Here is a 25,346-nt window from a genome sequence, read left to right as displayed (position 1 = left end):
TGGAGTTGGAGGAGAAGCAGTGGAGGTGACTGATACGGTAGTGGAAAGTGGGGGTAGAAGCGTGGTGGTGCTTCCCTGTGATGTTGGCCGTGTAGAGAGGAGTGTGATGCCTTCGGTGGTGGTTCGTCTGGGAGGAGGAAGAGTGGAACCCGGTGAAGGTTGTGGACGTGTGCCTGTCGGAGGTGGGATTGTGCCTGTTGGCCGTGGTGGTGTACCGGTTGAGCCTGTTGCTGTGCCTGGAGTTGGAGGAGAAGCAGTGGAGGTGACTGATACGGTAGTGGAAAGTGGGGGTAGAAGCGTGGTGGTGCTTCTCTGTGATGTTGGCCGTGTAGAGAGGAGTGTGGTGCCTTCAGTGGTGGTTCGTCCGGGAGGAGGAAGGGTGGAACCCGGTGAAGGTTGTGGACGTGTGCCTGTCGCAGGTGGGATTGTGCCTGTTGGCCGTCGTGGTGTACCGGTTGAGCCTGTTGCTGTGCCTGGAGTTGGAGGAGAAGCAGTGGAGGTGACTGATACGGTAGTGGAAAGTGGGGGTAGAAGCGTGGTGGTGCTTCCCTGTGATGTTGGCCGTGTAGAGAGGAGTGTGGTGCCTTCAGTGGTGGTTCGTCCGGGAGGAGGAAGGGTGGAACCCGGTGAAGGTTGTGGACGTGTGCCTGTCAGAGGTGGGATTCTGGTTGTTGGCAGTGGTGGTGTACCGGTTGAGCCCGTTGCTGTGCCTGGAGTTGGAGGAGAAGCAGTGGAGGTGACTGATACGGTAGTGGAAAGTGGGGGTAGAAGCGTGGTGGTGCTTCCCTGTGATGTTGGCCGTGTAGAGAGGAGTGTGGTGCCTTCGGTGGTGGTTCGTCTGGGAGGAGGAAGAGTGGAACCCGGTGAAGGTTGTGGACGTGTGCCTGTCGCAGGTGGGATTGTGCCTGTTGGCCGTGGTGGTGTACCCGTTGAGCCTGTTGCTGTGCCTGGAGTTGGAGGAGAAGCAGTGGAGGTGACTGATACGGTAGTGGAAAGTGGGGGTAGAAGCGTTGTGGTGCTTCTCTGTGATGTTGGCCGTGTAGAGAGGAGTGTGGTGCCTTCAGTGGTTGTACGTCCGGGAGGAGGAAGGGTGGAACCCGGTGAAGGTTGTGGACGTGTGCTTGTCGCAGGTGGGATTGTGCCTGTTGGCCGTGGTGGTGTACCGGTTGAGACCGTTGCTGTGCCTGGAGTTGGAGGAGAAGCAGTGGAGGTGACTGATACGGTAGTGGAAAGTGGGGGTAGAAGCGTGGTGGTGCTTCCCTGTGATGTTGGCTGTGTAGAGAGGAGTGTGGTGCCTTCAGTGGTGGTTCGTCCGGGAGGAGAAAGGGTGGAACCCGGTGAAGGTTGTGGACGCGTGCCTGTCGCAGGTGGGATTCTGGTTGTTGGCAGTGGTGGTGCACCGGTTGAGCCTGTTGCTGTGCCTGGAGTTGGAGGAGAAGCAGTGGAGGTGACTGACACGGTAGTGGAAAGTGGGGGTAGAAGCGTGGTGGTGCTTCCCTGTGATGTTGGCCGTGTGGAGAGGAGTGTGGTGCCTTCAGTGGTGGTTCGTCCGGGAGGAGGAATAGTGGAACCCGGTGAAGGTTGTGGACGTGTGCCTGTCGCAGGTGGGATTGTGCCTGTTGGCCGTGGTGGTGTACCGGTTGAGCCTGTTGCTGTGCCTGGAGTTGGAGGAGAAGCAGTGGAGGTGACTGATACGGTAGTGGAAAGTGGGGGTGGAAGCGTGGTGGTGCTTCCCTGTGATGTTCGCCGTGTAGAGAGGAGTGTGGTGCCTTCAGTGGTGGTTCGTCCGGGAGGAGGAAGGGTGGAACCCGGTGAAGGTTGTGGACGTGTGCCTGTCAGAGGTGGGATTGTGCCTGTTGGCCGTGGTGGTGTACCGGTTGAGCCTGTTGCTGTGCCTGGAGTTGGAGGAGAAGCAGTGGACGTGACTGATACGGTAGTGGAAAGTGGGGGTAGAAGCGTTGTGGTGCTTCTCTGTGATGTTGGCCGTGTAGAGAGGAGTGTGGTGCCTTCGGTGGTGGTTCGTCCGGGAGGAGGAAGGGTGGAACCCGGTGAAGGTTGTGGACGTGTGCCTGTCGCAGGTGGGATTGTGCCTGTTGGCCGTGGTGGTGTACCGGTTGAGCCTGTTGCTGTGCCTGGAGTTGGAGGAGAAGCAGTGGAGGTGACTGATATGGTAGTGGAAACTGGGGGTAGAAGCGTGGTGGTGCTTCCCTGTGATGTTGGCTGTGTAGAGAGGAGTATGGTGCCTTCAGTGGTGGTTCGTCCAGGAGGAGAAAGGGTGGAACCCGGTGAAGGTTGTGGACGCGTGCCTGTCGCAGGTGGGATTCTGGTTGTTGGCAGTGGTGGTGCACCGGTTGAGCCTGTTGCTGTGCCTGGAGTTGGAGGAGAAGCAGTGGAGGTGACTGATACGGTAGTGGAAAGTGGGGGTAGAAGCGTGGTGGTGCTTCCCTGTGATGTTGGCCGTGTAGAGAGGAGTGTGGTGCCCTCAGTGGTGGTTTGTCCGGGAGGAGGAAGAGTGGAACCCAGTGAAGGTTGTGGACGTGTGGCTGTCGCAGGTGTGATTGTGCCTGTTGGCCGTGGTGGTGTACCGGTTGAGCCTGTTGCTGTGCCTGGAGTTGGAGGAGAAGGAGTGGAGGTGACTGATACCGTAGTGGAAAGTGGGGGTAGAAGCGTGGTGGTGCTTCTCTGTGATGTTGGCCGTGTAGAGAGGAGTGTGGTGCCTTCAGTGGTGGTTCGTCCGGGAGGAGGAAGGGTGGAACCCGGTGAAGGTTGTGGACGTGTGCCTGTCGCAGGTGGGAATGTGCCTGTTGGCCGTGGTGGTGTACCGGTTGAGCCTGTTGCTGTGCCTGGAGTTGGAGGAGAAGCAGTGGAGGTGACTGACACGGTAGTGGAAAGTGGGGGTAGAAGCGTGGTGGCGCTTCCCTGTGATGTTGGCTGTGTAGAGAGGAGTGTGGTGCCTTCAGTGGTGGTTCGTCCGGGAGGAGGAAGAGTGGAACCCGGTGAAGGTTGTAGATGCGCGCCTGTCGCAGGTGGGATTGTGCCTGTTGGCAGTGGTGGTGTACCGGTTGAGACTGTTGCTGTGCCTGGAGTTGGAGGAGTAGCAGTGGAGGGGACTGATATGGTAGTGGAAAGTGGGGGTAGAAGCGTGGTGGTGCTTCCCTGTGATGTTGGCCGTGTAGATATGAGTGTGGTGCCTTCAGTGGTGGTTCTTCCGGGAGGAGAAAGGGTGGAACCCGGTGAAGGTTGTGGACGTGTGCCTGTCAGAGGTGGGATTGTGCCTGTTGGCCGTGGTGGTGTACCGGTTGAGCCCGTTGCTGTGCCTAGAGTTGGAGGAGAAGCAGTGGAGGTGACTGATACGGTAGTGGAAAGTGGGGGTAGAAGCGTGGTGGTCCTTCCCTGTGATGTTGGCCGTGTAGAGAGGAGTGTGGTGCCTTCAGTGGTGGTTCGTCCGGGAGGAGGAAGGGTGGAACCCGGTGAAGGTTGTGGACGTGTGCCTGTCGCAGGTGGGATTGTGCCTGTTGGCCGTGGTGGTGTACCGGTTGAGCCCGTTGCTGTGCCTGGAGTTGGAGGAGAAGCAGTGGACGTGACTGATACGGTAGTGGAAAGTGGGGGTAGAAGCGTTGTGGTGCTTCTCTGTGATGTTGGCCGTGTAGAGAGGAGTGTGGTGCCTTCGGTGGTGGTTCGTCCGGGAGGAGGAAGGGTGGAACCCGGTGAAGGTTGTGGACGTGTGCCTGTCGCAGGTGGGATTGTGCCTGTTGGCCGTGGTGGTGTACCGGTTGAGCCTGTTGCTGTGCCTGGAGTTGGAGGAGAAGCAGTGGAGGTGACTGATATGGTAGTGGAAACTGGGGGTAGAAGCGTGGTGGTGCTTCCCTGTGATGTTGGCTGTGTAGAGAGGAGTATGGTGCCTTCAGTGGTGGTTCGTCCAGGAGGAGAAAGGGTGGAACCCGGTGAAGGTTGTGGACGCGTGCCTGTCGCAGGTGGGATTCTGGTTGTTGGCAGTGGTGGTGCACCGGTTGAGCCTGTTGCTGTGCCTGGAGTTGGAGGAGAAGCAGTGGAGGTGACTGATACGGTAGTGGAAAGTGGGGGTAGAAGCGTGGTGGTGCTTCCCTGTGATGTTGGCCGTGTAGAGAGGAGTGTGGTGCCCTCAGTGGTGGTTTGTCCGGGAGGAGGAAGAGTGGAACCCAGTGAAGGTTGTGGACGTGTGGCTGTCGCAGGTGGGATTGTGCCTGTTGGCCGTGGTGGTGTACCGGTTGAGCCTGTTGCTGTGCCTGGAGTTGGAGGAGAAGCAGTGGAGGTGACTGATATGGTAGTGGAAAGTGGGGGTAGAAGCGTGGTGGTGCTTCCCTCTGATGTTGGCCGTGTAGAGAGGAGTGTGGTGCCTTCAGTGGTGGTTCGTCCAGGAGGAGGAAGGGTGGAACCCGGTGAAGGTTGTGGACGCGTGCCTGTCGCAGGTGGCATTCTGGTTGTTGGCAGTGGTGGTGTACCGGTTGAGCTTGTTGCTGTGCCTGGAGTTGGAGGAGAAGCAGTGGAGGTGACTGATACGGTAGTGGAAAGTGGGGGTAGAAGCGAGGTGGTGCTTCCCTGTGATGTTGGCCGTGTGGAGAGGAGTGTGGTGCCTTCAGTGGTGGTTCGTCCGGGAGGAGGATGGGTGGAACCCGATGACGGTTGTGGACGCGTGCCTGTCGCAGGTGGGATTGTGCCTGTTGGCCGTGGTGGTGTACCGGTTGAGCCTGTTGCTGTGCCTGGAGTCGGAGGAGAAGCAGTGGAGGTGACTGATACGGTAGTGGAAAGTGGGGGTAGAAGCGTGGTGGGAAGTGGGAATGGAGTCGGCACTTCTGAACTTATTGAAGTAGTTGGATATGAAACCGTTTTTGACTCAAGTGAGGTAGCTGTTACTGTTGGGTGTGCACTAGCTGTTCCTGATGGCGTAGATGGTGTAGACTCACATGGTACATAAGTACAACATAATATTTTGATCTCATAGTTGTAGCAGATTGTTGAAATCTGATCCTCGTTATTACATATGAGTCCTATGTCTTTGCTACATGTCACATTTTGGTTCAGGTTTTTTAGTGGTGTGCCCGGGTATTGTTGTGCTCTGCATTCCACAGCGCTTGGAGTTTTGCAAACACTATGTCCTTTAGCTCTTATATTTTCAAATGTTTCCAAATCTCCATTGTTGGAGCTTTGTGCTGGATTGCTGCTATCATACCATTCTGACCAATCGCACACTTTGTGAACACACACTGTTGTAACTGATGGTGTAGTTGTTGTTCCTGTGATAGAAAAAAAAAATAGTTTCTTGTCCTGAGATTCAATATTCTTGTTAATAATTAGTGTCTAATGTCTTATTATTCCTACTGTGTTTGGAAAGATTAGGGTATTAATCTTTCAAAGAATTTCATTTAAGGCCACAAGGGGGACCTTTATTATCTTGGACTCTGTCCTCCAGCAAAGTGTTTTGGAAGAGCAATTTTGATCACCTGTGTAGTATCAAAACTTCACCTGACTTATAGTCTGTTTCTTTCTGCTTTTGCAGTTAAAAATATTCAGAGTTATCTCTTGTGTATCACGTCTCAATATATAAAGGAGTCTATGAATTTTTAAGAGGCTCTTTTCTACTACATTCATAGATTCATAGATACTAAGGTCAGAAGGGACCATTATGATCATCTAGTCTTACCTACTGCACAACGCAGGCCACAGAATCTCACCCACCCACTCCTGCGAAAAACCTCTCACCTATGTCTGAGCTATTGAAGTCCTCAAATCGTGGTTTAAAGACTTCAAGGAACAGAGAATCCTCCAGCAAGTGACCCGTGCCCCATGCTACAGAGGAAGGCGAAAAACCTCCAGGGCCTCTTCCAATCTGCCTTGGAGGAAAATTTCCTTCCCGACCCCAAATATCGCGATCAGCTAAACCCTGAGCATATGGGTAAGATTCACCAGCCAGATACTACAGAAAATTTTTTCTGGGTAACTCAGATCCCACCCCATCTAACATCCCATCACAGGCCATTAGGCCTATTTACCATGAATATTTAAAGATTAATTAATTCCCAGAATCGTGTTATCCCATCATCCCATCTCCTCCATAAACTTATCGAGTTTAATCTTAAAGCCAGATAGATCTTTTGCCCCCACGGCTTCCCTTGGAAGGCTATTCCAAAACTTCACTCCTCTGATGGTTAGAAACCTTCGTCTAATTTGAAGTCTAAACTTCCTGGTGGCCAGTTTATATCCATTTGTTCTTGTGTCCACATTGGTACTGAGCTTAAATAAAGAAAAGAGGGCCTGATTTTCCACTGTATTATCTCTTTTGTAATAATTTACAATTGATTTCTAGACAATCAGAATGGTACACACACTTCACAGTGACTATGCAAGGAAAAAGTCAATGGCAATCAGGATGGTCACATTTAGAACTTTTCTCTTTATTTTAACATAGGTTTCTATAGCATCTTGGTATTATTGAGACATTTGTGTTGAATAAACACCATCTTCTCCACAGAATGGTTGCTTCTGCTTGATCCAACATTGAATTCATCATGTTGTATTCATGATATTACTCTACGATGCTATGGATATATTTGTCATTTTTGCATGTTCAGCATGATGCATTAACTGCAGGATCAAGCAGGAGTAAATGAGCTTTTTGGAAGAAAGCACTAGCTTGCTTACAAAAATCTTTAGCAATCAGGAAGAGTGTCAAAGGACATTCTGAAATACCTTGAAAGTTCCCTTAAACTGGATTTTTTAGCTTTGAGATTGCACTAATGTGCTTAGTTTATTTTAAAATTGTTATTTGTTGTCCACCATATATATAGGGAGAAGTAGTAAAGATGCCCTCCCCTGCCCCGCCCCCCCAGTCTAGAGCTCTCTGGGAGCTGCCCTTAAAGCTGCTCTACTTCATGCTCATGGCATAAAGATGAACTATCCACACTATCGTTCCTCTGGGAGCACCTGGTGGTGGTGTTACCCAGGGTAACAGTGGGGACTAAGGGAGAGAATTTGTAGAAGCTGCTGCTGTATCTCTCCGCACCAGCTGGGCAGAGAATCCTCAAGGGGGGGAGGGGGGAGCTGCCAGCTGAGTTTCTGACTGTTATTGTAGAAGTTACCAACTTATAGTACAAACATGTGCAATTAAAGGAGTTATGCCCTTACCCGCCAGGTATGCAAAGATTTTTTCAGATATTTTGGGAAATGCATAGAAATACCTGCAGCACTCGTAGGTAGAACTGTACTAAATGTGAATGGGGTGGTAGCTGTAATTCCACTGCATTCAAAGAATTTTCTGGTTATTGTTCCGTTGATGTCACAAGTTGCACTCAAACACCCTCCAATCCCATCTGTGGTGTTATAAATGACATCCTTATATTTATATTTTTGTTCTTCATAATAGCAATAACATGCTGTAAAACAGAAGAGGTGGAATGACGTTGTTAGTTACCTGTCAAATGAAACAAAAGTTCAAGAATGTGTTTTCATTCATAAATCTTCTTTGCCAACTTACCTTCAGCATCAAACTTGCACTCTGAGCCTTCCATTGTACAGGTACTGAAAGAAATAACAGGGAAGAAATGTGAGCCTGAAGATGCATGAAGGGTGATGAACTCGCTTTACAGTTATGGTATTTTCACTGAATTTATACCAGAGACTAATCATAAGCCAAAGCGGAATTATTCTGAATTAGGGTTTGACTGAAGTTCAGAGAAGTAATTGTCTAGATTCCAGCTAATATTCTCATAGTCAGCTCTGATTAAAATACCTCTTCCAAGCTGAATAGTTAAGAGGAGGTGCAGCTCCCTCTCCACAGTACCTGCATCATGTCCTGCTTAGAGGCTGCTTTTTTCTTCCTCCCTAAAGCCAGTTCTGACATTGAAGCAGCATGGATCAGAGGGAGGGTTAAGAAGAGGGTCCATTCCTTTCCCATACCCTTACTGTTAGACCAATCTCTTCTTATGCCATCCCCCTTATAGCCAGTTCATGTCAGTTCCTCTGACTGCCATTCTTTTCCCAACCATCTCCCTGATATCAGACCTCAGCTCCTACGTGAGAGTGAAGTCAAAGGCTATGGGAAACTACAGAAACAAGTCTTTAGGGAGGCTACTTGTCACATTCGTCATTCGTCCAATGAGTTTTGGCCCGGAGGCTAGAAAAGGAAAAAGTCTGAATATTGGATTGTATTAGTTATGAACTCTAAATTATATGTGGATGTAGAATAAACCCCAGAAACAAATCTATATTATATATTACATAACCAGGTTTGTTCTATTCTGCACTCTTCTATCATGGTGAGGAGTGACTTTATAGGAATATCACCGTGATAGAGGACTGCAGAATAGAACAAACCTAGTTATAAAGCACATCAGATTTTTTTCTGGGCACTAAGCTGAAGAATTTACTGTGATACTGAGAACAAATTCAACAGAATCAAAAATTGCTCACTAGTAATACGAAAATTGGTATGTGAAAATAAGAGGTCACTTTTGCACAGGCAACATGAACCCACCTCACCGTTGGACTGCGGTGCATAACTTTCAAACACTGATTTGGTCTTTTCTCCTTAACATGGTCAGACTGTACATTAAACCTTACCATGACTGACAGTTGTCCCGTGAGTAGAAGCTCACTCCTGGTTTGTGGTAGTTTCCTTCAGCATCATAACAGCCACAGTTATCAACACACGTCATTTCATCCTCATTGAAATATGGCTTGTTTGCTGGACAGTTTGGATAGCAGCCTGAGGCACAAACAAAAAAAAGAGTATAAGCTGGAAGAGTTTAAGCTGGAACTTTATGCAGAAGGTAATTCCTTTTTATTTTTCTACTTTGGGCTATATTTCTCAGGCACAAGGGCTTTCCAAACTTGTACTCCTTCCCCTGGCTGACTTTCTTTGGCTTGCCTTCCTTATAATATGATGAGTCCTTCCAAATAAAAGGGAACTACTGCTTCTGGATTCTTGTTAATGGCTCCTTTGTTGGTTGGCACAGTGTTATTATTTAGCGTACAAGGCTCCCCTAACACCTAAGATGTGGATGTGATGCTAGCCTATGAACCAAGATACTAATACAGTTCTATCATGTAGCACAGACTATTACCATTAGGAGACCCCACAGGGACTGAGACCTACAAATGTTTTCAAACTCCAGAGACCAAACTCTGCCCTCAGTTATACCAGTGCAACCCACTGAAGAAAATAAGATTGTATGGGGTGTATCTGAAGGGAGAATTTGATGCAACAGTGACTGAGCTGGAAAAAAACGGTAACCAGTTGTGCACTCTACAGCAAGCAGCGTGCTGTGTCATAGCTCTTTTCACCTTCTAAACCTGGTAACTTATGAAGGCATCTTCCACTTGGATTCCTACAGGTCTTCATGCAGGGGGCTCCACAAGGCTTGTAGTGCCACTCGCATACCCCTTCTGGGTTGTAATAATCACAGAACATAGCTGAGGGGAAACAGGAAAAGAAGACAAGTTCAGAACAAAATGCCTCCGTTTTTTCATAGCTCTCCATTATACCACTGCCATACCATTTGGGTAGTCTTGAAAGTCATGAATCAAGAGCTGAAACTGCATAACTGTCAACCCAGTTTGATATGAAACACAGGGCTGAGAACTAATTGTTGTCATATATTTAATAATATATTTAATAACATTCTCAAAACAATTGCCTTGAAACTGATACATTATTCTTTCTATCTCCATTGAGCCTGGGCTAATACTCACGACAGATTGATGGAGTTCTCCAGGCTACACAGACACCAAATTCACTACATGCTTGAGCATATGCAGCTACTGCTGTACAGAAACATTCACAGTCTCCCCCACTGTCACAAGCACAAGCATCAGTCACACATGCTTCATAATATTTAGTTGGTTCAACCTGTTAGACAAAGAAAGCAGTAAATGTAAGTTTTACTTTTTCTGGGGTCATCTTGCTTTGCCAGAGTAACGCTTCTAGAATATTAACATGCCACAAAAAGGCAAAATCTGTAACTTTCATTTTCTTGTATTTGCATTGCTAGACAAACTAGGCCCAATTTTCCCATGTGGATGCTGAAACAGTATGTCTAAATCATACATCTGATCATTCACATAAGCAGATTTGCAAACAATTGCAGATTTGAGCCCCAAAATGCGGGCTCAAACAGACAACTATGTTTGAACATTAGGGTTTGTATCTATGGAAAGAATTAAGACACAAATAACACAGGTAGGCTACATTGTTTTACATATGCTTTAGTAACGGCTGCTGATATCTAAACTGATTCTTTTCCCCTGATACTCCAGCATGTTAATAATTAACTCAGGGATAGAGCTTGTGTGACCCACATACCTTCTGGGTGTGGTGTTCTGTCCCATTTATTGGCACCACTTAGAAAGAGAGATTAATGAGTTTGCTCTACAGCCTTTGCTAACAACCTGTTGGCTTTTAGCTCATGCAGTAGAGGCTCATGCACTAAGCTCCACAGGACTCCGGTTTGATCCCACCCACCGATGACGGGGGTCTGCTGGCGTAACACTTGTATTCTGTACATGTCATATGAGGAAAATATTAACTAACCCACACTAAAAATAAAACTCAAACTGACTTGAGATTATCCTTCTTTTACACAAGAAAAACAAGAATGCTTCCTGTAAAATAAACAACGTTGTATTGTTCTACAGGTGCAGTGCCCATTCCTGTTGGGTAGAATAATCCAGCCTGAAATTTACCTGTGACAATTCAAGGTGAAACATATGTTAGCTGATGAATTGTGCACCTGTGTCAGAATGTATGAGAACAACCTTCAATGGGGATAGTTCTTTTGGAATAGGGAGAAAATGGACCCAAATGAAATTTCTGGATAGTCAAAAATTTAGTTCATGATTAGCCCTGACTCCTGTCTTCTAAAGGGATGGGTTTCTTCAACAATGTTGTGTATATATTAGAGATGAGCCTTAGTTGTAAAATTCAGAGCTGGTTCCAAACACCCAAAGGTTGAGGTGTGAGGCTGGATCCAGTTGCTCTTGTTCACACCCATGTCTAGGATATGTACACTAGCAGACCACTTGTATTCAATGGAATGTAAGGACTGACAACTCAATGTCAAGTGCACAGGCATCTGAGGAATACAAAAATATCATCGTTATTTAGGAGAATTTTGCTCTGAGGATTTGCTATACCTGAGAGTGACACGCAGCAAAGACTTCACTGTTGATAATGCTGCACTGCCTCTGTGACCAGGACTTCCTATAAGGGTTGGTAGAGCACGGGTCCTTTGCAGAATTGGCATCAGGACAAGTAAGAGACACTTTCCAGCTGTTTCCAAACTCCAGCACATCTCCTACCACAGACTGACTTCTGGTGGTAAAGTCATTAATGCCATTGCCATCGTAGTTCCCACACAAGCCACAGACCTGACCCTGTACACACACACATGCACAAAAAGGATGACAGAAAGTTTTCAGCAACATCACAGACTAAAAGCACCTCTGGAATTCCCTATTTTGCATGGTATCTCTAACTGTTTGGTAATAACCTAACTCTCTGTTTTTCTAAGATAACATACTTTCCAAAAAATCTGCTTTTTTCCTCAGTAAAAAGACCTGATGACTGGTCTGAGGGGTATAAGCCCAGTAATTTATTTAAAAATTTGAACAATAAGAAAATTGCATGGTTATTGTGCCCCATCACTGGTGAGTTATGACGATGAATCTACAGTTAGCTAATTGCATATTCTTTTGTTTGTCTTGTGTTGTACAGATATACAATAGACATACTTAGATAAAACAGCCTTACAAAACTGTCATGAAAATGAGTAGCCCACTCCAGGCACAAAATCTACTCACTTGCTCTTTACCAAAATTAATGACATTGATAAAAATGAATACTTTGCTTGTCCATCCAAAAAATGTCACCCTAGGCAAGTGAGGAAATATAATTTAGCAAGGCTGACATAAATACTAGGCTGTATGTATGAATCTAAAATACATTCCATATTTGTGGGAAAAATACATTTGATTCTGGTGTACTATTTAGCTAAAGAACTCATGGCATTAGAATATACTTCTACATACATTTCTGAAGCTGGCTGAACCACTCCCTAATACATTTCCCTAATGGAAAAGTCAGTGTGGTATGCAAATAGGATGACAAAGTTCCCATTTCCAAAGTTCCCTTCTCACACATCAATAGCTATGTTGACAAACTCTAGAATAGTACCACGCACTACCTTTAACATCTGTATTTTGAGACATGGTTAAACATACTTCCTATCATTTTACACAAGCCTTTCAGCCATACTCTGTTTCATTTCAATCAATATTGCTTTTTCACTCAAGAGGGATGATAATTCACCGTTTGTATCAATGATAGTTGGCAGCAAACTCCTGCCTTCTTAAGCCTTACCTTGAAATCAGGGCTGAGTTTGATGAAGATGCTGGTTTTCTTATCCCACATGAGGATCAGTCCATTGTTGGTCTCAATAACTAAGTATATGCCCATAGAGCGGACTTGGTATGGCATTTGCCTTCCATTTTCTCTTTCTACCACTTCAAGGTGTTCCTCACTGAGTATCAACTCATAGCCCTAAAATGGGGAGAAAAAAGAAACCAAAAGAATGACTAAGAATCAGCTTCTGGCTCCTCCTGAGTCTCAAATGAATACATAATAAACCCGTTCTTTTAAAAAATGTACCAAAAAAGGAACTCACCACAAGGAAGACTTTAATAGACTTAGAGCAGGTAGTCCCAGTGGAGCCACAGGGGATGTTTTCAGTGACAACTCGGAAGGTTCCATTGACTGTGCTGTTTTTCCCACAGTGGTCCTGAAGAGAGAAATGAAGTTAGCAGATGGATAATTGCCATATGGAGGATACAGGTGACTCCACAAGTAGTAATGCTAAGACAAAAGCTCAGTACCTGGACTAATGTGTATTCACAATCTCCGTTGAAGCTAAACCGTTTGTCATCAAATGTGATGTAATGCCCATCTCCATAAATAGCGCACGTACCCAGGCATTGTTCACTGGTGCAGTTCCACATCCTGTTCTTACACACGCTAAGAAGGAGAAGAAAGTATTTTAATCATAGAATTACTCACTTGATGCACAGGTAATTCCCACAACATATTTATTTAATTCAGTATGTATCAGTCCTGGTAAATGTTGTATTCACTCTTGTGTTAAAGTTAGAATTTCTCCAAGCAAACAATTAATGCAAAAGCTCTATATCATCAGCATGAAGGGGTTAATAGGAATATAGATAATACTGCATGAAAACACAAGGCCTGGTAGTAATGGGGGACTTTAACCACCCAGACATCTGTTGAAAAAGTAATATGGCAAAACACAAAACGTCCAATAGGTTCTTGGAATGCATTGGTGACAGCTTTTTGTTTCAGAAGGTGAAGCAAGTAACCAGGGGGACAGCCATTTTAGATTTGATTCTGACCAACAGGGAAGGAACTGGTTGCGAATCTGATGGGTGAAGGCAATTTGGGTGAAAATGATCATGACATGACAAGCTTATGCTCAAATAAATTGGTTAGTCTCTAAGGTGCCACAAGTACTCCTTTTCTTTTTGCAAATACAGACTAACACGGCTGTTACTCTGAAACATGACATGATAGATTTCATTCTAAAGAATGGAAGGAGTGAGAAAGGCAGAATAAGGACAATAGCAGATTTTAACAAACTCAGATAACTGGTAGGTAAGGTCCTGTGGGAAGGAAATCTAGGAGAAAAAGGAGTTCAAGATTGCTGTCAGTTTCTCGAGGAGACAATATTAAAGGAGCAACAGCAAATTATCCTGATGCAAAGGAAAGATAGGAGAATAGTAAAAGGCCAATATGGCTCTATCATGGGCTCTTTAATGAACCGAAAATCAAAACAAATAAAAAAATCCTACAAAAAGTGAAAACATGGGCAAATTGCTAAGAATGAGCGCACAAGAATAGCAGAAGCATGTAGGGACAAAATCAGAAAGGCTGAGGCACAAAATGGAGTTACATAAAAGACAATAAAGAAGAGGTTCTATAAATACATTATGAGCAAGAGAAAGATGAAGGAGGTCCTCTACTTAGCAGGAAAGAAGAGTTAATAATGGACATTATCAAGAAGACTGAGGTGTTTAATGCCTATTTTGCTTCAGTCTTCATTAAAAAGGTAAATGTGACCAGATAACTAACATTATTAATATTAACAAGGAGAAAGGAATGCAAACTAAACTAGGGAAAGATCAGGTTAAAGAATATGTAGATAAGTTAGCTATATTCAAGTTGGCAGGGCTTGCTGAAATTCATCCTAGGGAACTTCAGGAACGAATTGAGGCAAACTTGGAACAATTAATGATTATCTTTGAGAATTTAGGGAAGATGGGTGAGGTCCCAGATGATTGAAGAAGGGAAAAGTGTAACAAAGAGGACCTGGGGAATTATAGATCTGTCAGCCTGATTTTAATACCTGGAAATATACTGGAACAAGTTATTAATCAATTTGTAAACACCCTGAGAATAATAGGGCAACAAGTAATAGCCGACAGGGATTTTGTCAACAACAAACCATGCCACACCAACCTAATTTCCTTGTTTGATGGGATTACTGGCCTAGTAGATAGAAGAGAAGCTGTAAATGTAATATATCTTGATTTTAGAAAGGCTTTTGATAAAGTCCCATATGATATTCTCATGAGAAAACTAGGGAAATGTGGTCTAGATGAAATTACTGTAAGGTGTGTGCAAAACTGGTTGAAGGACTGTATTCAAAGAGTAATTATAAATGGTTTGGTGTTAAACTCGGGGGATGTAGCTAATGGGGTCCTGCAGGGGTTTGTCCTGGGTCCGGTACTGTTCAGTATATTCATTAATGACTTGGATAATAGAATAGAGAGTATACTTATAAAATTTGCCCGTAACACCAAGCTGGGAGGAATTGCAAGCACTTTAGAGGACAGGATTAGAATTCAAAATGACCCTGACAAATTGGTGAAGTGTTGATGAAATTCAATAAAGACAAGTGCAAAGTACTATATTAAGGAAGGAAAAATCAAATGCACAACTACAAAAGGAGGAATAAGTGGCTAGGCAGTAGTGCTGGTGAAAAGGATTTGGACATTATAATGGATCACAAATTGAAAATGAGTTAACAATGTGATGCAGTTGCAAAAAAGGCTAATATTCTGGGCTATATTCACAGGACTGATGTAATTTTCCCATTCTACTTAGCACTGGTGAGGCCTCAGTTGGAGTACTGTGTTCAGTTCTGAATGCTGCACTTTAAGAAAGATGTGGACTAGCTGGAGAGAGTGCAGAGGAGAGCAGCAAACATGATAAAAGGTTTAGAAAAGCTGACCTGTGAGGAAAGGTTATTTTTTTAACTAGGCATGTTGAGAAAAGAAGATGGAGAGGGAACTTGCTAACAGTCTTCAAATATGTTAAGGATGCAATCAATTGTTCTTCATGTCCACTGAAGACAGGACAAGAAGTAATGGGCTTAATCTGTAGCAAGGGAGATTTAGGTTAGATATTAGGAAAAACCTTCTAACTACAAGTGTAGTTAAACTCTGGAATAGATTATCAAGCAAGGTTGTGGAATCCCCATCTTTGGAGGTTTTTAAAAACAGGTTAGACAAACACCTGTCATGGATGGTCCAAGTATACTTGTCCTGCCACAGCACAGGTGAATGGACTAGATAATCTATCAAGGTCCCTTCCACCCCTATTTTTCTATGAATCTGTTTCTATGAAAACCTTAAACCCAAAGATTTCCTGACTCCCACTCTTTGCTTTTACCATCTACCTCGAATGACAGAAAACTGGCTTGTTGGTTAATATACTGAAAAGTCCATCTGCCAACCCAATCCACAATGAACATTTCTTTTTGCTATTGTGCTGCTTATATATGGATATTTGGAAAGGGCAATGTGGTGGCTCCATGAACCACACAGTTCAATGAATACATACCAGGTGTTGCAGTCAACTTTGATCTCTTCCCCTGGTTTGTAGGTAGCCTCGTTGTGAATACATGGACATTCCTCTTCAGCAATACAGCTGCCTTTACCATCCGACACTAGCCCAGAGGGGCACATGCAGCCAGACATACACTGTGTGCTGTACTGTAAAGCCAAGCAGAAAATGTAACTTACTTACTTGAGTAGAGAGAGAGTGAGATTAGGTTCTTAGAACCTGTCTCTGGACTGTTGTTTATTTACATCCAGTTTAAATCAGAGATGTCTCAAAGGAAAATATGGATTGCTCAAACATATGGTTGGTTGCTAAAGGAAGTTTTAGTGGTAGATAAAACCTGTTAAAAGTCAACATTTCATGTGTCCCTGTCTCCACATGTGGTCTATGGATGTGAAAGTGTGAAAAATATTGAATTGGGTACTGAATTACTGATGAACCTGTGGACCTGCTGATCTGTGTGTGAGCGGATGGAAAGTTAAAAAAAGAATTGTTTCATACATTTTTTCTGATGCATTAAGTTGGATTGCCATTTATCTCACATGATGCTGTCTCATAAAATGACATAGCCAATCAGGCTGTTATCATGTTCCTAGCCTTTGTAATATAATTGGATGTGTAAGAGATTATTAAAAAGTGAGTCATGGCACAAAAGATATTAACAGTTTCAATCAAGGTTACATCCAGTAATTTTCTACTGAACAGATTGTGCATATGGCAAACTTCTGGATGTTTCGTTGAGAACTAGTTCTTGCTAGGTATTGTTGTCTGAATTAGATCTACAAAGTCCGATGCATCTCCAGTCAGTACCTCTGCTAGAGATTCAAGTAAAGTTGACTGTTATTTGCTCATGATCTTGACCTTTAGTGATTGCATTGTTAATGCTTCATAACATGCTTCCAGGGTTTCGCTGCACAAACAACAGACTATCACTATTACAGCTTCAGGACCATATTTATGAACCATGAATAGTTCTAGTGTACAGGAGTAAAAACAAACATTAGTTTTCTACAAAGGCTATCCTGTCCAGCCACTTCATACTTACACACTGCATGTCAAGAGTCTGGCAGCTCTTCTGGCATTCGGCTCCACTAGTGCCTGCAGTGATATTTCTGCAGTCAAAGTAGACCATGGGAGGAGCGCAAACTAGGGGAGAGAATGACATGAGAGATATGAGAAAAGGCACCAGAGTTTGCACAGCAATAACATGTTTTCAATTTGCTATAAGGAGACTAGGCTCTTCATATCCAGTACAATTAAAAAAAGAATGCAAGGGTTTATGTGACAGGATGCTATGAATTCCCTAGGAAGTAGCAGGTTTTTATTTATATAATCTCTTAGAAATTACATGTAATTATTACTGCATTACCTTCATGTTATTTTTTTTAACTGGTCACACTGTATAGACTGATATTTTATTTTAAAAATAGTAGATGAAATTAAAGAACAGTTTCCACTCTATTGACTTTCCTGTGTGTTTCAGTTTTGTTCTGTTGCACCAAGAGAAAACGTACTCAAAACCAAGGACAGACTAGAGAGCAAAGATAAGCTAAAGAAGGGTTTTTACCTGCCATTTGGTTCACAGCTCCAATGCAGCTCAGCTTACCCTGTGCACAAGTGCTGTAAGAAATGGAAGGGAATAATAATAATATTTATTCTTTATTATTTTGCATTTACTGTAGCACCTTCTGTTCTAAGATTCGCATACTGAGCTTCTTTTCTGCTGTTTCAGAACTTTCCAATAGGACATGGAATTCTAACACGCCACCTTGTGATTACAGAAAAAAGTTTCTTGTCAACCCAACTGCTGGTGGTATTTCCCTATGATCTCGGCTATAGATGTCCAGGAAAAATTGTGACCGAAAATGTAACAGACCATGTCTCCCTGTGAGTTTGATGTTTATTATACTATAAACCTCTCGCTGTGTATTTTTGTATTTTATGCTGGGAAAAATCATTGAATACAATAAGAATCGCACCTGAATACAATAGTTCTCATAAGTCTGGAAAAATGCACTACTCTCATAGACTAACAGAACTATTCTGTGGACAGAGCATTATACTGAAAATCATGCAGGGCTGGGTACAGCAAGCTTAACTGGGGTGTAGTCTTATATTTAAAAAGTTTATACAATGCAGCATTAGTGTTTTATAAAAGAATCTCTTACCAGACAAGACCATCTTCATGAACAGCTTCCCCAGAGGGAATGGGAGATCCTTTGTAATAACAAGGACATTTGTTAGCAGACACACATTTGCCATATTCATCCATGTAGGTTCCTTTTTCACAGGAGCAACCATCAACTGGAATGAACCTGATGTTACATGTGACATCGGGCTCACTCAGAGACCGGCAAGTGGGTTGACAGGAACTGATGTTATAGCTGTAGGTCAAGGATTTGGGACACGAAGTTGTGTATTTGGCTTGAGAAGGAAAAACAAACAAAATGACATCAACAGACATCAATAGTTCCAGATAATATTATTTGGTGGGGAGAGAGGGGGAATATGTACTCTGAATAACAGATAAAAAACAATGCTATACAATTTTTTGTGTATCACATTTTTCAGACAAAATGTATCCCAGCATGCTTTCAGAGTTAAATAATGCACAGCATTAAAAAAAAAGTAACAGTAGATAGGGGACAAATGAAGTGATATATGCAAATGAAAAAAGATATGTTTTCAAATGAGATTTGGAAAGAGAAACCATACATCAGGGTGGCAGTTATAACAGAAACCCTATAAACCTTTGGTGCACTCTGAGGCATGAGGCCTCCTGAGGTAGGCAAATACACCAGCACATGTTGGATCAAATAAAACAACTTGGTGACTTTAAACAACACTTTGTTTAAACATTTTTTATTTTTGAAGTATTTTGTTTAGAACTAATATTGCTTCTGTGATCTGACACGTTCATTTCCATGGCAACTGGGGACAGATGAAACTCTAGTTAACTTAAAGCCTCTGCAGAGAGAATCAGAGCCACTTCAGCAGCAGTTGTCTCTTTCCCAGCAACAATTGTGTCTTCCATCTGTTTGCATTCACCACAACTAACCTCCATTACGTTATTAAAAAAATAGGGAATTATTGCTAGAATTTTACTTTTCAATTCCTTTCCCTCAAAATTTACTGGGAGAGCCGTGGATTGGCTAGAAATTGATATAAGATGATGATTGATTGATGAATTCTACTACTGGTTCTTTCAGAATAGAAGACCGAGGGAGTGGCTATAACACTTACAACAGACATCAGTCCTCCATCCCTCCAGCTGGACTCCTTTGGCAGCACAAGCTCTCACATAGGAAGAGAGGGCAGCACACATACAATCCTCACTCTTCTCACAGTTACAGGTGTCAAACAGACAGTTCTAGGGGTGCAGAAACAAACTAATTAATAAAATCACAGAACTGCCCATCCAAAAAGAGGTCCTGTTAACTTCTGGTCTTATGCATCAGCTTCTTCTCCGTATACATTCAGTTGTGAGCAGTGTCAACATACCTTTAATATTTTCTGACCTCCTTTTAGGATTTTTTTGATATGGCGATAATGGAGACCCCAAAATATTGGCAGTTATTATTGTAAAATAAGAGCCAAAGAATCTGTTGTATGCTTTGTAATCTCCCATTTTACCTAAATATATGGATTATTCTGAAGATGATATACTTTAGTAAGCAAAAATTCATATACAATTAGTATATTTTATATACTTTATATATAACTTCCTCTTTATATGTTTACATTTTGGTTTTCCTGCTCTGTGGCAAATAGCAGTTCTTGTTTAACAAAGAGTGTAAAAGCAATTCAGGATGATGAAACCAAGAGTGCAGACTGAAATAGGGGTCGGCAATATACACATAAAGTAAGAAACATATATAGATAAAAAGAAGTGATGTATTATGCAGATTAAAATATAAACACAGCATAATCTGGGAGATGTGTTTGGGACATTTCTTTCCAAACAGCTGGTTTTAAGGCTCCAATTTTGATTGTTTTTTAAAGGAAAAAGAAAAATAGCTAAATACCGTGTGGTAAACAGCTGGATTCACTGTGGAGTGGCAATTGACAAAAGGTCCTGTGCTGTCTGTCAGCAATCCACACCAGTGCTGAGCATACTTTTCTGTGAATAGAGGAAATGAAATGAATCCATATTACTCTTTTTATTTCATTAGGCTTAAAAACCTACTGCTAATGTGTCCTTGTGTGAATCATGAACTCTCGTAAACTCAGTTCTGAAATTGTACCATAGCAACCACATTGTTTTGCTCACTGCTACATTTGGCAAAGACTTGTTAAAGCCAAAGTTATGAAAAAGCAGTTTCTCACCATGGATCGAACAAAGAATTCACAAAAGCCTTATAAACATATAGCTATGGTACACTCATTCTGCACCAAGTTGCCATCTTGTTCACTAAACCTAAATCTGTGACGATAAACTGTTGTTGGAAAGTGTCAGAAGGGTAGCCGTGTTAGTCTGGATCTGTAAAAGCGGTAAAGAGTCCTGTGGCACCTTATAGACTAACAGATGTATTGGAGCATAAGCTTTTGTGGGTGATTACCCACTTCGTTGGATGCATGAATCCGACGAAGTGGGTATTCACCCATGAAAGCTTATGCTCCAATATGTCTGTTAGTCTATAAGGTGCCACAGGACTCTTTGCTATTGTTGGAAAGTATCCATGATTCTTGCATTTATTTTATTACTTACCTTCTCTCAAATTTTCTTCTCTTATGAACATGTCTTTCTGATTCCAAATGTATGTTTTATCATGTTTAAAATCTCTTATGTCTTCTAATTTTTGCTTTATGTCAAGTATTTTCCATTAGCTCTATGAGGAAAAACTAGAAATCTAATTTCAAATTGCCTGCATGTCACGGACAATTTTCTATAATGCATTTACCATTTTCTACGCTGAGGGCACAAGGATTCTCAAAGTTGTTTTTGATGTTAGGGCATGAAGCTTGTGTTTTCCAGGTATTAGCAAATGCAGCTGCTGTTCCTTCCACTACACCACTTATGGCTTTGAAGTCATCAGCCTCAACATTGTTGAAGTTTCCACAGAGACCTGTTGAAAAAGCACAAAGTTTCAATCACTCATACCAGACCAATGTGGATTTCAGGCAGGTCACTCATTTTGTTACATTCACTTACCACAGGTCTGCCCTTTGAAAGATGGATCCAGTCGCACAAACACTTGCATGACAGGTACAAGCTGGATCTCCAGCTGGAGTCCAAAGTTTGTCTCCACCATGATGAAGAAGGATGAGGGTCTGAAAATGGTGACATTAGCTATGGACAAAGAATGGGATAATCAGATTTCAGAAGAGATCAAATGCTTGAGAGTGACACCACCCCATTGTTATGGCTCTTTTTGGATTACTGTTGCAACTATAGTGAATCCTAGTGTGGAGTAAAGCCAAGATATTCTTAAAGTTGAATGAAAAATACAATGCAATATTTGCTTGTGACTGCCTAGGAGCTAGCAAGTGAAGTTTGTATTAAACTTACACAGGAGTAGAATGCTCCTTTTGTCTGCTCCTTCCCACAGACTAATGAAGGGAAAAATTGGATTACATGAAGCAATAACAAGAATAATTTTGTTCTAGTTTCTAATCTGGTATCTTGATCATTGCAAGTCCATTGTGGAGAGGAGAATGAGCAGGGACTGGGTGGCATAAAATTCTTCAGTAAGGATCATTCTTTATGAGGATAGACAGCAAAAACCATACTAATATCTTAACAAGTTGGACAACAAGTTGTAATTTATCATGAGACTTTAGACCTCTATTGCTGGAATCACCATTTGGGTCAAGAATCATCATAGCGAGAATCTAGTGTGAACATGCTAGGCTATGGGATTCTTCATTATAGTGACACCACATCAACTTCTTTGAAGTTTAAAATAATAAGCAAGAGTCTAGGTGAAGTTTTGAGAGTGTCATGTATTGGTCTCAGGATAGAAACATACCTGCTGAGAAGGGCAACTGAGTGTAGATCCAATTCACAAACACACCCCCTCCAGACTTGATCACAATGATCTGGCAAGGAAGATAAAGATAAAGGAACATTATGTCATGCATTGGTAACATCAGCATGATAATACCCCAGTAGGTCCTGATGAATTTCATGAAACGGGGTTGATTTTCTGATTTTTACCCTTCCTTTAAAATCTTAATTGTCCTTCCTTTTAATCTTTGGTTGCCTTTTCCCTTCTAAAAGGGAATTGTTTTAAAGAATCATTCTTTGTCCTTTACAGAGCTGCATCATTGGTCAGGCTATCTTAGTTTGCAGTGATGCAGAGCCTCCGTATCTGAACTGACTTGCATGTAATGCAGCTGGTAGTTTTAGGCAGAAACCAAGAAGTTCATGGTCTCATTGTTTACTTAATAGAAAGAGAACTTCTCTCCTGTTTTCTGAATAAAGTCTCTTTTCTGACTGAACTAGCATGGGGCTGAACATACTACTTACCTCACTATTATGATAAAGAAAGATACATTTATTTTATCTTGGTTTAAAAAACTAATATGTATTTTCCAGACTTGCAGATCCTTAGAAGGATAAATGCCACTCCCTGACTAGATATGGGTGAAATTTTCTCGACTAAACTTTTTTTTTTGCTGAGAAATGCAGATTCAAGTGGACAAACATTTTCCAAATACGTGTTGCATTTGCTAAATAGTTTCAGTAAAATAAAAAAGTTTAAACCTTTCATTCTGACATGTTCACAATGAAATGTTTAGATTTGTTGACTCCAAATGACTTTTTGAACTTCAGTTTTATTAATTTTTTTAAAAGATAAAAAAAACTTGAAACAAAACTTTTCATTTTGTCTCAAATGAAACATTTCCTTTGACCTGAATTGAACAATCCGTTATTAACAAAGCTCTATACCTGACTCATTCTGGCTTAATCTTTTTGCTCCCCATATTTTTATAAAATATTCCTGCAGCATTTTCACCACTTGTTTTGGATACTTACAGTTTGTCCCCCGTTAATGCTGAGGGCTATTGTCTTTAAGCATGTCTCAGTGTCTGTCAAGCCGCAGGTGCGGAGTTCTCCCAGAACAGTGAATGTGTCATTTTCACAGAGCTGAAAAAACAATAGCAACAACTATTGCTTTAAAGGGTTGTTCCTGGGTCTGAAAAATATTTATTATGTAGAGGTGGGTCCAAACTTTCCCAAAACTCAGGGCTATTTTGAACTAGTGTTATAGTTATAGAGACTGGGACTAGTCACAGAATTTGGATCTGGTTCTGGTGTTTAGAGTCAAAGTTTTGATTCAACCTCTCCTCAAAAAATTGCTTCAGTTCTACTCTCTATCCCCATCTTTTCCTGCCTGACCTGTTATGACCAAGGACTAGTAACATGGCAAAACCAGTTGCCACACAGCAAGGTGGTTGAACTGTATGACAGTTATGAAAATAGACCAAATACAGCAGTTACGTGTAAATATTCAGCATTTACCAACAATTACCACATCCTGAAATCTGAAATACATCAGTATTTACATTGCATGTCAGGACTCCCAACATCACAGCTAGTTAATACATTTTGCATGAATTGCTGTATATTCTCGCTCAATGCAGGGCTCTCCTGCTTTCACAGAAAACTCTCCAATGTTCTTTCCTAAGTGTGGTTGGCTTCTCTAATCCTGACTGAGGCAGCCCTCCCACTCCTTCCTCCTTATAACTGCATAGGACTGGATGACCTATTAAAACCTGATGGTGCTTACCTTAGACAAAACATAAGTGCAGTCTCCATGGACATTGTAACGTTTTTCATCATATGTGGAGATGTGTGAACCTCCCTCTACTGTACAAGACCCAGGGCACGGAATGTCTTTGCAGTTCCACTGACCTCCATTGCAGGTACTGGAAGGAACGTGGAGAAATTAACCACAACCCATGATAATAGCCTGGAGAAAAGGAGTTACAAGGTTTTGTTGTTTTGCTACTGATGTTCCCATCATATTATTCTTGGCTTCTTCAGATGAAATCTAGGTTTGCAAATAAGTGAGTGGCTGCAGCTTCTTTTGTCTTGGAAAAGTCAAAATACTTCAAAGGAGCAAACAAAGAGAGAGAATTTTAACTGAGAGGTAATAAATCTATATATCACAAACCCTTATCTTAACTTGAGTCAGAATGCAAAGCCTGTTAAATAATGACACTAAAGGAGACAAACACTTTTTTTTTTTGGAGATTCTTTTAGAATTGCAGGGAAGTCAGTAATATGCACCCAGAGGTGGTTAATGATGAAATTGTGTATAATAAACCATTAAACTAGTTCATTTTACGAAAAAAGAAACAGCAAAGTAGGTAAGTTACCAGGAATGGCAATGGGCTCCAAAAGATGTCCCTGGAGCGTAAGAGTTGCCATTGTAAGGACAGGAACACTCCTGAAGGGGGATGCAGCCAGCATTGTTAATGTCATCAAGCACAGTTCCTAAATGAAGAAAGAAACGGATACATTAAAAAGGTGTTTTACACATATGGACAATATGCAATTTTATTGCTTTAAATAGTTGACCACAAATATAAAATACAGTCTTGGAGCCAGATCCTCAGCTGTCATGAATGGTCATAGCTCCATTGAAGTCAAGGAACCTATGCCAAATTGCACCAGCTGAGGATTTTGCCCTTGGAGTCTTAAAATCCCGTTGGTTTTTCAAGGGATTTCCTGCCCTGTAAGATGAATTCAACTGAATAATACTGAATTGCTGTAGTAAAACCACCTCATTCCGATAAGACAGGCAGCATTTTATGTTCTATTTTGGTCCCTGATTGTTCCACACTACTTTGCAGATGTTGCACATCTACAGGAACTGAATTATTCAGTCACGTGTTCTGTCACTTGTCGTGCACAGGTAAAGGCCTACCACTTGAAGCGGTGAAGAGGGCAGCTGGAGGAGCCCTGACCCCTGAGAAAGCTGCTAAACTCCTACATATAAATCTGCTAGTGCTCTTTATTGAGACTATGAAAGATGGGAGTAAATAAAAACTTGCCTGGAGGACAGAAGCAGCCATCCATACAGTGATCTTCACAGACCTGAGATCTTTCAGGGTTGGTGCAGGTGTCAGTGCAGGGGGATCCACATTCCTGGTACTGCATGTTGAAAGGACATGTCTTGGCTGGAATTTTAAACAAAGACAGATTTCTGAAATCAAATGTAATCCCTATTGGCTACATATTAGCATGCATGTTCATTCAACCTTTCCCCACTAGACATGAGGCCACACCAAACCCGAGGTCCAGGGATCCCTTGGATTTTGAAAATCCCAATCCATATTTTGTAGTTTAGGTTTGTTTTTCAAAAACTTGTGCATCAGATAGAACTGTATGATGCTGAACTTGTGACCTAAAGTCTGGAATTCTATGGATTCATGAGTAATTGCCTCATAGATC

General features: G+C 42.5%; 1 protein-coding gene across 1 annotated transcript in view; it reads right to left on the bottom strand.

Moving 5' to 3' along the window:
* Window positions 1-25,346, bottom strand: part of LOC119566493 (mucin-2-like) — a 63,769-nt gene that overhangs the window by 20,863 nt on the left and 17,560 nt on the right. Inside the window, exons 8-33 of the mRNA XM_043548500.1 lie at window positions 24,947-25,072; window positions 24,269-24,386; window positions 23,677-23,815; window positions 22,923-23,033; window positions 21,913-21,982; window positions 21,096-21,233; window positions 20,845-21,009; window positions 19,969-20,063; window positions 19,187-19,313; window positions 18,112-18,367; window positions 17,511-17,563; window positions 16,989-17,089; window positions 15,944-16,095; window positions 12,904-13,042; window positions 12,696-12,809; window positions 12,392-12,571; window positions 11,167-11,406; window positions 9,727-9,883; window positions 9,319-9,447; window positions 8,596-8,740; window positions 7,511-7,554; window positions 7,224-7,409; window positions 4,874-5,273; window positions 4,416-4,502; window positions 3,468-3,791; window positions 648-3,205 (exon numbers count right to left, since the gene is read on the bottom strand). Of these exons, the coding sequence (XP_043404435.1) occupies window positions 648-3,205; window positions 3,468-3,791; window positions 4,416-4,502; window positions 4,874-5,273; window positions 7,224-7,409; window positions 7,511-7,554; window positions 8,596-8,740; window positions 9,319-9,447; window positions 9,727-9,883; window positions 11,167-11,406; window positions 12,392-12,571; window positions 12,696-12,809; window positions 12,904-13,042; window positions 15,944-16,095; window positions 16,989-17,089; window positions 17,511-17,563; window positions 18,112-18,367; window positions 19,187-19,313; window positions 19,969-20,063; window positions 20,845-21,009; window positions 21,096-21,233; window positions 21,913-21,982; window positions 22,923-23,033; window positions 23,677-23,815; window positions 24,269-24,386; window positions 24,947-25,072 (6,354 nt within the window). The remainder of the gene's footprint in view (window positions 1-647; window positions 3,206-3,467; window positions 3,792-4,415; window positions 4,503-4,873; window positions 5,274-7,223; window positions 7,410-7,510; window positions 7,555-8,595; window positions 8,741-9,318; window positions 9,448-9,726; window positions 9,884-11,166; window positions 11,407-12,391; window positions 12,572-12,695; window positions 12,810-12,903; window positions 13,043-15,943; window positions 16,096-16,988; window positions 17,090-17,510; window positions 17,564-18,111; window positions 18,368-19,186; window positions 19,314-19,968; window positions 20,064-20,844; window positions 21,010-21,095; window positions 21,234-21,912; window positions 21,983-22,922; window positions 23,034-23,676; window positions 23,816-24,268; window positions 24,387-24,946; window positions 25,073-25,346) is intronic.

The sequence above is a fragment of the Chelonia mydas genome, chromosome 6 (genome assembly GCF_015237465.2).
Source record: "Chelonia mydas isolate rCheMyd1 chromosome 6, rCheMyd1.pri.v2, whole genome shotgun sequence".
Taxonomy (NCBI): Eukaryota; Metazoa; Chordata; order Testudines; family Cheloniidae; genus Chelonia; species Chelonia mydas.
Note: the sequence above shows the minus strand (reverse complement) of the source record. Positions and strands in the feature narration are given on the sequence as shown.